The sequence below is a fragment of the Lithobates pipiens genome, unplaced genomic scaffold (genome assembly GCF_037356315.1).
Source record: "Lithobates pipiens isolate NorthernLeopardFrog02 unplaced genomic scaffold, aLitPip1_a1.2 Scaffold_8, whole genome shotgun sequence".
NCBI lineage: Eukaryota > Metazoa > Chordata > Amphibia > Anura > Ranidae > Lithobates > Lithobates pipiens.
The window spans coordinates 172302993-172315512 of NW_027507903.1; the positions used below are offsets into that span (position 1 = coordinate 172302993).

General features: G+C 42.1%; 2 protein-coding genes across 2 annotated transcripts in view; one reads left to right on the forward strand and one right to left on the reverse strand.

Annotated features, from left to right (window-relative positions):
• PMPCB (peptidase, mitochondrial processing subunit beta) overlaps nt 1-2430 on the forward strand; it is a 52174-nt gene extending 49744 nt beyond the window's left edge. The window contains exon 13 of the mRNA XM_077471835.1: nt 2122-2430. Coding sequence (XP_077327961.1) covers nt 2122-2186 — 65 coding nt within the window. The 3' untranslated portion in view covers nt 2187-2430. The remainder of the gene's footprint in view (nt 1-2121) is intronic.
• The window catches only part of DNAJC2 (DnaJ heat shock protein family (Hsp40) member C2), a 48046-nt gene continuing 37932 nt past the window's right edge, over nt 2407-12520 (reverse strand). Inside the window, exons 15-17 of the mRNA XM_077471834.1 lie at nt 12163-12273; nt 11064-11218; nt 2407-2561 (exon numbers count right to left, since the gene is read on the reverse strand). Coding sequence (XP_077327960.1) covers nt 2487-2561; nt 11064-11218; nt 12163-12273 — 341 coding nt within the window. The 3' untranslated portion in view covers nt 2407-2486. The remainder of the gene's footprint in view (nt 2562-11063; nt 11219-12162; nt 12274-12520) is intronic.

A 12520-nucleotide genomic window follows, 5' to 3' on the forward strand; every position in this document is an offset into this window, starting at 1 on the left:
TCATTAACATTTCACTGACACTCCCAGCAGTTCGCATAGGGCAGTGTGAACTGCCGCCGGGAGGCATGCGGTGCAGGAACCCGCCGTGGATTCATGGCGTTCCCGCATCGCTCCAGTGTGAACCCAGCCTAATAAGCGATAGTTTTTCTGATCGCTGTATTAGTGTCACAGGTGACGCTAGTTAGGCAGGTAGGTATTTAGGTTCGCCGCAGCTTTTTATAGCGCCAGGGACCCCCCCCATATACTACCGCATAAAGCCCCCTGATTGCCCCCTAGTTAACCCTTTCACCAGTGATCACCATATAACTGTTACAGGTGACGCTGGTTGGTTAGTTATTTTTTTATAGTTTCAGGGCACCTGCCATTTATTACCTAGTCTCACTAGTGTACCCCTAAATTTAGGGGTGTCTACTTTCCAAAATGGGGTCATTTGGGGGGGGGGGGGGGGGTTTGTGCCATCTTGGCATTTTATGGCCTTCAAAACTGTAACGCCCTTAGAAAGCCTGAAGGCGGTGCTTGGTTTTCGGGGCCCCGTACGCGGCTAGGCTCCCAAAAAGTCCCACATATGTGGTATCCCCGTACTCAGGAGAAGCAGCAGAATTTATTTTGGGGTGTCATTTTACATATGCCCATGGCATGCGTGAGCAATATATCATTTAGTGACAACTTTGTGAAAAAAAAAAAAAAGTTTGTAATTTTCCCACAACTTGTGGCAAAATATAAAATATTCCATGGACTCAACATGCCTCTCAGCAAATAGCTTGGGGTGTCTACTTTCTAAAATGGGGTCATTTGTGGGGGTTTTGTGCCATCTTGGCATTTTATGGCCTTCAAAACTGTAATAGGTAGTGAGGAGTGAAGTCAAATATTTACGCCCTTAGAAAACCTGAAGGCGGTTCTTGGTTTTCGGGGCCCCGTACGCGGCTAGGCTCCCAAAAAGTCCCACATATGTGGTATCCCCGTACTCAGGAGAAGCAGCAGAATTTATTTTGGGGTGTCATTTTACATATGCCCATGGCATGCGTGAGCAATATATCATTTAGTGACAACTTTGTGAAAAAAAAAAAAAAATAAAAAAGTTTGTAATTTTCCCACAACTTGTGGCAAAATATAAAATATTCCATGGACTCAACATGCCTCTCAGCAAATAGCTTGGGGTGTCTACTTTCTAAAATGGGGTCATTTGTGGGGGTTTTGTGCCATCTTGGCATTTTATGGCCTTCAAAACTGTAATAGGTAGTGAGGAGTGAAGTCAAATATTTACGCCCTTAGAAAACCTGAAGGCGGTTCTTGGTTTTCGGGGCCCCGTACGCGGCTAGGCTCCCAAAAAGTCCCACATATGTGGTATCCCCGTACTCAGGAGAAGCAGCAGAATTTATTTTGGGGTGTCATTTCACATATGCCCATAGCATGTGTGAGCAATATATCATTTAGTGACAACTTTGTGTAAATTATTCAATCGCTTGAGGCAAAAAAATAAAATATTCAATGGGCTCAACATGCCACTTATCAATTTCCTTAGGGTGTCTACTTTCCAAAATGGGGTCATTTGGGGGGGTTTTGTACTGCCCTGCCATTTTAGCACCTCAAGAAATGAGATAGGCAGTCGTAAACTAAAAGCTGCGTAAATTCCAGAAAACGTACCTTAGTTTGTAGATGTGACAACTTTTGCGCAAACCAATAAATATACAATTATTGACTTTTTTTTTACCAAAGACATGTGGCTGAATACATTTTGGCCTAAATGTATGACTAAAATTGAGTTTATTGGATTTTTCTAATAACAAAAAGTAGAAAATATCATTTTTTTTTCAAAATTTGCGGTCTTTTTACGTTTATATCGCAAAAAATAGAAATCGCAGAGGCAATCAAATACCATCAAACGAAAGCTCTATTTGTGGGAAGAAAAGGACGCAAATTTTGTTTGGGTACAACATTGCATGACCGCGCAATTACCAGTTAAAGCAGCGCAGTGCCAAATTGTAAAAAGACCTCTGGTCATTTACCAGCAAAATGGTCCGGTCTGAAGGTGGTTAAATAGATCAGTTAGTTATGCTATAACTGTACCAAAACTAGATGGGTCTACTACGTGCTTATGCTATTTTTTTTTTCTTTTACCAGGTCCCATCGGACAACTCCCAGATTACAATCAAATACGCGGTGGCATGTATTGGCTTAGACAGTGACGACCTTTTTTTTTTCTAAACACATTTATATTTTGAAACCAAATGTGATTTGCTGAATACTTCAATTTTAGCATTTAGACTTTTTAGGTGTGTAATATGAGCCTTGTGGGACTCTAACCTAAACATGTAATTTTGATATGGTTTCAATTGTGTAGGACTAAAAGGTGCAATGCAAGAAAATCTGTAAAACCATTTTTGTACAGTAAAAGACAACAAAATGTTTAATATAATTTATCCAACCAAATACTTGTAGTATTTGCTTCGTTTTATTATAAAACATGACACACAAACAGATCGTCCTCATTTCTTGGACTTCGTTGCATTCAGTACTTGTTCTTGAGCAGCTTTTTTGGCTTTCACCATTTCTACGAGTTCCTGTTAAGGGAGAGCAGAACAGACAAAATAAAATGTATTGATAAGGGTAAAAAATATTTATATATATCCAAGAGCATATATGGTGTTAAATAAGCCTTTATAAAAAAAAAATAGTCATGGAATTCAAGAAGCCTGGCACATTCTTTAGCACTTTTAGAATGCATGAGACAAATTCATATACCTGTCCAGAACTTGTACTTAAAGCGGAGCTCCACACGAAAGTGAAACCTCTGCTTTAAGGCCGACTCCTGTTTGTAAAAGAGCACTTGGGGAAGGGGAGTAGGTAGCCAAATTTGACAGATACCTGCTCCCACTTGCGTTGCGAACGCCTTAGGTGATTAGGAAGGAGAACTTAAGTCTTCAGAGAAGACTTCAGGGCCAGACACAGAGCACTTGTGTGGGCACCCAGCTGTGACACCAAAAGGTGTCACATGCGGGTGCCCATGGTAAAAATGATGGCACCACCCAGGGAGGACACAGCTGCGGTGAGTACATTGCTGGACCGTGGAAAAGTTGAGTGGCTGTTAGCAGCTACACTTTAATATACAAATGACTGAAACGCAGCTTTAAGTTTGGCTCATGCTGCGCCACTTTTGCAAAATCTGTCTGAGCTGGATTTTCTCTGTATGCTGTGGGTGCTCAACCTGTGCCCCACCATGCTCGTTTAACTGACAGCCTTGCAATGTCTCATAGTCCCGCAACAGCTGGAGGGCCACAGGTTGAGCACCCACGCTGTACGCCAAGAAATTTGGTCTTAAATAGCTCCGCTTTTACATATAGTGCACAATGTAAAAGTGGCACATTTTAGAACTACCTGAATTTGCACCATGAGTGGCTGTCAAATGCTTCATGAATTTGGCACAATACATTAACTCAGTCAGCTAAAACTGAACCAACATTGGTAAAAAAAAATAGGCAAAGGATACACAGATTGTGCATGCACTAGGAAAATAATCCATCTCTGAACAACTCCACTAGTGCAACACTCAAGGTATTTCACAGAGCTCCACTTATTTATTTTCAAATTCATTCAAACAACTTTGGTGCTGGTAGGTTAACTTTTCCAGTTAAAGGATCTCTGACCTCAATGTTGGTGATATAGTAGACACATTTCATGGCAATCAGTTTCCTTACTATAAACAGAAGGTTTATGGCCACACCTAATAGGGCATCCAGCTATCCCAGGACACAATTCAAGAGAGCGGTGATAAGGTAGTCAAATGCCAGATTAACAGTGTTTACCACATCTTCCCAGGACAGTGCCAAAACATGTGCATCCGTAAGACATCTGGGGCATAGTAGTGCATCTCTACGCCCATACGTATACAAACATTCTAGCATCCATCCTTATCTGTCTTTAGCTGCTTGCCTATAGTTCCGATCTCAAACCAATTTAGAATGTTCTTCCTGTAAAACCTTTATCAATTAAGGAACAGTTTCCACTCCTCTGTTATTGGTCTCATGTACTATTTGCTGCTCACAACATTATGGAGGCAGGGATATAGGGGTTGGCATAATACTGTTACACTGCCACTGTCTAAGCCACCTAGAAGCAGCAGTATAAACCTAATTTCCACTTTATGGTAAGTACAAAAGTCTTAACATTTTCCTATTTGTGCATTGCAAAATAAAGGCGTGTGGCATATAGGACATCCAAAAACAGCTGAGGATCTGGGCAAATGTGTTAAAGGGGTTATAAACCTAAGGTAAAAAAAAACTTTGTGGTGTGCTGCAGCCTCCCCAAGCCCCTGTTTACTTACCTGACCCTTCTCCGGCTGGGAAAGCACACCAGCTCTAGGTGGGGTGTCATGTTCTGATTGGATAGATGGATAGCATTGCAGCCATTGGCTCCCGTTGCTGTCAATCAAATCCAATGATGCAGGACTCGAGCATGCCCGCGCGGGTGTCCACCAAGGAGAGCGATTCTCCAACGTGTACATTTGATGCAGGAAGAAGCCAGGAGCTTTGCTGATGGACCCCAGCAGAGGATGAGCGGGGCCACTCTGTGCAAAATTAACTGCACAGTGGAGGCAAATATGAAATATTAAAGAAAAAAAAACCACACACACACACCAGAGGGTTTACAACCCCTTTCAGGTGGTAAACAACCATGTGATGCAAGAGTCAAAGCCTAAAATACCATACCCGTGACTTGCTGACAAACATATATGCAAATATAAAGTCCAATCAACAGCCAGTCACAGAATAAAGAAAGTAATCACAGGAGAAAGAGAACGTCGTTACAAGCTGTTAAATAGGAAGGCTGAATGAATGCATCAATATTTGAAATACAGGAAGCATGAAAGTGAGCCTGAGGGGCAAAATTCTCCCCATGGGAACTAGGAGTAGAAATCCATGTACTAGGAACAAATAGCCTGATATTTAGGTAGAGAATCTGTCTTCAAAGTAGTTTCCATCTGGAATATGCTGTCGAACAGAGGGAAAAACTGTTAAATCAGGTAACAGAGAAACTGGGAAACCAAGGACTTAGAAGTACATTTCCTAAAATTAGAATATCAAAAAGTTAATTTCGGTAATTCAATTCAAAAATTGAAATTCTTTCTATAGATGCGTTACACACACACACACACACACACACACACACACACACACACACACACACACACACACACACACACACACACTGATATTTCAAGCATTTATTTTAATTTTGATTATGACTTCCAGCTAGTGAAAACCCAAAATTCAGTATCTCAAAAATTACAGAAGACCAATAAAAGGATTTGTAATACAGAAATATTGGCTTACTGAAAAGTAGGTCAATGTACAGTATAGTATGCACTCAATACTTGGTGGGGCTCCTTTTGCATGAATCAATGCGGCGTGGCATGGAGGCGACCAGCCTGTGGCACTGCTGAGGTGTTCTGGAAGCCCAGGTTGCTTTGGATAGCAGCCTTCAGTTCATCTGAATAGTTGGGTCTGGTGTCTCTCATCTTTATTTTGACAATTAGGTCAGGTGAGTTTGCAGGCCAATCAAGTACAATAACATGATCATTAAAGACCGCTATCAACCTGGGCTTCCATAACACCTCATGCATTAACTAATGCAAAATGAGCCCCAACCGAGTACATACTATACTGTACATTGACATACTTTTCAGTAATCCAACATTTCTGTATTAATCTTTTTTTTTTATTGGTTTAATGTGATATTCTAATTTTTCGGTGATTGTACATAATCATCAAAATTAGTAGAAAGAAATGCTTGAGATATATCACTGTGTGCACGCACAACACATCTATATACAATATATGGGTTTCACTTTTTAAATTGAATTACTGAAATAAAATGAGCTTTTGATGATATTCAAATTTTTTGAGATGCACCCCTATAAAGGATGGATATTTGCATTCATGAGCCTCACGGTCCAGAAAGAAAAAAAGTAGACTATGAAAGACACACCTCCAGTCTGTTACAGGTGAGGTGCATCCGAAGTCCAGTGGAGTACAATTTAAAGAACTGACAGATTCCTCAATCGAAAAGGACTGTTACAAGATAATTGACTCCAATACTACCGTGTTTCCCCGAAAGTAAGACAGTGTCTTACTTTCTTTTTATCCCCAAAAGCCCCACTATGTCTTACTTTCGGGGTATGTCTTATATTGGAAAAAAATTTTTAGAATTTTTTGTTTTAACCATAAAATTAACATTTATTAACAACCTGAACAGTATTGTATTCACCACAAAACAGTTTTATAAAAGGAAGTGCCAAGAATGTCTTGTTACAACATTGCATAACATGTAAAACAATGAAAAATGGTAAAAATTTGTTTTTTAGTGTATATGCATTTTATGCGCTACAGAAGAGGACTACAAGTCCCAGCAAGCAAGGCTGCACTGCATTACAGAGGACTACAAGTCCCAGCATGCAAGGCTGCACTGTACTACAGAGGAGGCCTACAAGTCCCAGCATGCAAGGCTGCACTATGGAGGACTACAAGTCCAAGCATACAAAGCTGCTATGCTCAGCAGAGGAGAACTGTAAGCCCACACAGCCCGGTATGTTGGGACTTGTAGTCCTCCTCAGCTGCATCTTGCGGTTACATAATAAGAGCTGCAGAGAATCTCTTCACACCCCCCCCTCCCCCTCCTTGGTCTCTCTCTGTATGACCAGCACTGACCTTTTCCCAGGAGGACACAGAGCCAGTGACACCTGTCGGCAGTGATCCGGGACCTGGCACAATAATCCCCTTCTCTGTGGTTGCGTCGCGCCGTTCTGATCAGTCTCGGGCAGCGGCTGTCACTCACAGCCGAGCAGAGTGAAGCCGCCTCCCCCTCCTCTTGTATGGCTACACAGTGCTGTCCATGAAGGAGAAGGAGGGGGAGGCGGCTTCACTGAAGCCGCCTCCCCCTCCTCCATACACAGCACTGTGTAGCCATACAAGAGGAGGGGGAGGCGGCTTCACTCTGCTCGGCCGAGACTGATCAAAACGGCGCTGTCTCTTCAGTCGGAGGGGGAGGGCGCTGGCCTGGCACCCCCCCCCCCCAGGGTGCGGCCCGCACCCCCCGCCCCACTCTTAGTACCGTACGTCACTGGAGGCGGCAATACCCCCGTGTTTCCCCGAAAGTAAGACATATGTCTTACTTTCGGGGTACGGCTTATATTAGCCGACCCCTCTGAAACTCCCGATACGTCTTACAATCGGGGGTGTCTTACTATCGGGGAAACACGGTAGAAAAGCAGATACACCAATGAGGAAAATTCTTTCAAGACATGGAAAGGAAGGATTTCTACCCTAGCAAGACAACAGTTTGTGGGAATAAATGGTCTGAAAATCCAGTTTTGAGTATCCTCCTCCCCCCCCCCCCCCCCAATTATTATTTTTTAGGGGAGGAGAATTAAAGTACTAAAAGAGAACTTGAGAAGGGGGCTAGCTAAAAAGACATATACCCATCCACAGCAACATCCTCTATGACAAATGGAAATGTTATCACACAGACAAGAGGGTCTCCACGGCACAATACTTATTCTTGCATAGACCTCTTCCTGACCGATAAACAGCTGCTCCAGAAAATACAATCTTCATGCATCCACACTATGACTTGGTCAGCCCACGCTCCTATAACCATAACTGATACTGTATCTCACCCACACACCTACCTGTAGAGGGCCAATACTTTCATACAAAATCCCTCATAGGCAAATGACCTTGCAAAAACATTAAGAATAATTTTCTTCTAACTCAGGCTCGGTGTCTGACCAAGCAATAAATCCGAGGTTTGTTTATCCAAATAGGTTCTAGAGCTAAGAAAAAGAGGACACAACAATTGGAAGCCCTGTCAAAAGCCATTACTGATGTTGAAAACCAAAACAAAACGACACCCTTCCCCAACCCTCAATAATAAATTATTCACACTACGCCAAGAGCTTAGGTCTCTCCTTTTAGAATCCTAGGAAAAAATGCAACGCAAGTTTAAGGCCACCACTTACAAAGCAGGAAAAACAATCCGCTCTCTGCATTAAAGGAAGGCACCTCAAATCCAAAATAGCCTTTTTTTATCACCCACACACAAAAAAGGAAAAAAAAAAAAAACCCTTTTAAACCCCCAATATATAGCTAATGCATTTAGCCTAAAATTATAATAATCTTTACAACATCAAAAATTACACCAAAACACACCAACTGAAATAGACAAGTTCCTTTCCCACATCACTCTTCCTACCTTGACATCCCTCACTGGCGAATACTATAAACAATTCCAAAATATACTTTCACCTCACCTGTGCTCTCTCTACAACAGTGCTGCCTCCTCTTCATCTTTCCCAAGCAAAATTATATCGGCATTGGTAGTGACCCTTCCTAAGCCAGGTAAAGACCCTACATCCCCACAAAACAGACTCAATAACATAAAATTCTATGCCGATCTTGTAGCAAATAGACTAATTGATATCTTGCCAAAATGAATCCACAAAGACAAATCAGACTTCACTAAGGGCCGCCAGGCTTTCGACACCACAAGAAGACTGAACAATATAATTTACCAAGCAGAAAAATACGCATACACCTTCCTTGGTTTGGATTCCAAGGCCCCATTCTCAACGCCATAACCGAGTTATACTCATCCCCTTCTGCACAAGTATATATATCTAACCTACTATCCACACCCTTCCAAATTACAAACTGTACCAGACAGGGATGCCCCCTTTCCCCTTTGATTTTTAATCTCTTGATGGAACTATTAGCAGAACTTATTAGAATGAACACTCTAATATCAGGATTGACCATTGCATCTCGCAAACATAAGATCAGCTTATTTGCAGACGATGTAATACTCATGCTTACCAACCCGACCACCTCCTTGGAGGAAGCACAAAGACGACTACACTGGTTTAGCAAAGTCTCCTTACTATAAAGTTAATGAAACAAAATCATCTATCCTAGACATTAGCCTTGATGGTACCACCAGAAAACTTGCTACAACACAATTTCCAAAACACGTGAGCAGACAAAAGTATACCATACCTAGGAATACAACTAACAAAATCAACAAAACTCTTTTCCACGCCAACTATCTCCCTTTCTGCATTAAACTACAGGAAGAACTACAAAAATTGCAAAACATGAATTCTCCTGGGCAGGCAGACTGGCAGCATTCAAAATGATGCACCTCCCTCAGCTCTTCTACTTATTTAGGACCTTACATATCCCAATCCAGACTTCTTACTTTAAATCCCTGTCGTATGGAAAGACAAAAAACCCAAATGTGCTTGCATTAAACTAGTAAACCACAGATCAGTGGGTGGTACTGGGTACATGGACTTTGGTGATTACTACTGGGCTGCCATCCTCATACAACAAAGACTGGTTCCAACATGCTTTGGGGACACATAGAATCCTCCTATAACCCACCTCAATCACTAAAAACATGGCTATTAAGCATCCACCCCCCCCCCCCCCCCCCCCCCACCTATGATAGCTTCAGTGAAAGCATGGCAAAAACTCACCTCATCTCAGTCCTACCAACATGCCTACCAACGTCCCCACCAACGTAACTCTTAAAAATTCCCCTGTCCATATTGCAAAAATTCACTGAAGACCTGCCCCTCATCCACTGGACAAAAAGGCATACACTACATAAACCGATCTGCTCACAGACTCAGGCCCCAGGCCTGTCTCCAAAAAGAATATAAACTTACAGGCAGGGAATTATTTTATTACCTCCATACATCCCACTGCATAACGTCTCTCCACAACTGGTCATGCAAAATCTCCCACCCACCATGGATATACCTCAACATCTCCGTAACCACCCCGAGAGGCATCTTGCTTTTTTACACTACATTCCAGAAGAAAAACTACTTTATCAAAACAGACCATTACAAACTATGGGAGCATGACCTAGGGACCACATATACTGATGAACAATGGATTAGGGCAAACAGCAAGTAACCTCGAAGCTTACACTCTGTCCCACATCATGGGAATTATCCCAAACGATTACCCTACTCTGGTACCTGACTCCAAGCAAACTATCACGCTTTAAATACCAATCTTCTAACCTCTGCTGGAGACAATGTGGGAAGAAAGGAGATCTTCTACACACACTTTGGAGCTGTACACAACTTCCTGGTCCTCTACTTTTCGTCTCATCTCTAACATCACCCACACTCCTACCTCTCCTTCTCCAGCCCTACTAAACCTGGACATGGAAAACCTACCAGCACATTTCTGATAACCACCCATATATCCTCCTGGCAGGAAGGCTCTATCACCAGAAAATGGAAATCAATCACACCCGCTTACCCTATCAGACATGGTAGAAATGACCCAATTGCATTGCATGTACAAACATAATGGCTCCTAACGTGGGAAATATTGCCCAGACAAGAACAATGTGGCAACCCTGGTGCCTATGGAAGGCTCACAACCCTTGAACCCTGATAACTACCCCCAGTGTTCAACTCTACAGCAACCTCAGAGTTCTCCTCTTTTTCTCTGTTCACACTTACTGTATACTCTTTCAAATAGTATCAAAGGAAATATTGTATTGAATATGAAATGTTACAATTGTACCGAATTAATATACTGACATTTGGTATATCTGTGCTCCCAAGATCTCATTTTGTACTAGTGTTTAAAACTTTACCCTTACCATGGTGATGTATTTTTTTTCTTTTGCTCTCATCAGTTATTCATTGCTCAAAAAGTTCAAAACATTGTTTGTATAATGTAAACTCAATAAAAACCTATTGAAAGTAAAGACATACCCAAAAATACTTAAAGAGGAAGAAGGGAAATCATTTGCTGCAGAAAAGGCATCTAACCTCCTTGAATACTAGCAACAAAAACTGACGTATAACAGGTGGAGGCAGAGTTACACAGGGGATGATTAAATGTTTTTGTTTGCCAGCTTCCAAACCTGTGGCAGCATAACCCATATGTCAAACTATTCTAGACTCCTGTGTGCCTCTGTTGATAAAGAAAAACCTCTTGCCTAACAAAATCAGCATATTATGTGCACACCAGACTATGACCAACCTTATATCTTTTCATGCAGTCCTTCTTGGACCTGCCAGGGACAGCATCTGCAATCCTTTCCCATCGTTCTGGAGTATTCACAGGATAGGTCTTAAGTGCTTGCTCTAGAAGCTTTTGTTCTTCAGTTGTCCATGGAACAGAATCTCCACTGGGACCTTGAAAAAGGGCAAGTATAAGAAGGTTACCCTTTAAAATGTAAAAAAAAAAAAAATTCACAGTCACTGCTGAGTCTGCTCATCTCCCTCCCCCCCCCCCCCCCCCCCCCATGCTCACTGGAGCACTGGGCTGTGAAGGGGGTGAGAGTGGCTAGCCCAGACTCTTAGTGCTTCACTGAGAGGCTGTGCCAAGTGCCAATCCAGGGTTCTGGGCGGATCTCAACCATACGGTCACAATCTTTCCCCAGTCCGGGCCGGCTCTGTGACATCAGGTTTCAGCCCGCTGTCTGAACACTGATCACAGGCATGCAGAAGGAATTGCACTCCTGTGTCCAAACAGGAGAAGTACCACCAAATTAGCTTTTTCTGTACTTCTCTCCTTTAAAGCCGATTTCCGGCTTTACTGTCACTTTGAATAGTTTGTTTGGTCCAGCCTTTTCCTACACCAACAGGTGTGTGTGCGCTGGGCACACTGTATTAACACTGTATGTAGCCTCAGCTACATACAGTACTGTGTTCTGGCTGTGGAACACAAACATCCCATTCCACACCCGACACAAAAGTCAGGCTGCGAATGAATACAATGTTCCCTCTAACTGGCTGAGGGGGGCAGATGTGCTGATTCTCTGCCTCAGCCAATGTGACTATGCATGTATTGCAAAAATGTACGACTGTGCTTTTTGTTTTTTCCCCTGACATACACTTTAATAAGTAACCATGGAGATTACCACCAACAAAAATGTAAATTATGGCTTTTAAACATACATAGTATGCCACTATTACTCCTCACATAAAATTTGAATTTTTGACGTGAGACTCTATCCAGGATTTGGAAAAATACAAAGTTCTGTAGTAAGAGCTATAGCAGGATAATGCAGACTTCACAAACTGCAAACCAGTAATGACCATTGACAGCTGGAAATCCCTGAGTGTTACAGAAATACCTTCAAAGCGCTCTGAAGGCACAGCATTATCCACAGTTGTAGGTACAACTTTGTGTTCTTTCTTGAATTTATCAAATGCTTTTTTGTTGATGTCATCCTTTTGCTGAGGATCTGTAGAAAAAAAAACAAACAGTATGAATGTACTTTCATAATTTTCAGGAATCGCATCTTCTGTAGTTAATGAAATGAAAGGAATGTGTACCAAGAGAAATACAGGAGATGCTACCTTCTGAAAATACCAGTTGCCTGGCTGACCGACTATGAATTCAGTTAGCGATATGGATCAGACATGCAGAAGCTAAAGCTCCTTTATCTACATACTTATTGTCTTCAGTATAGAGTCACTGATGCACAAAAA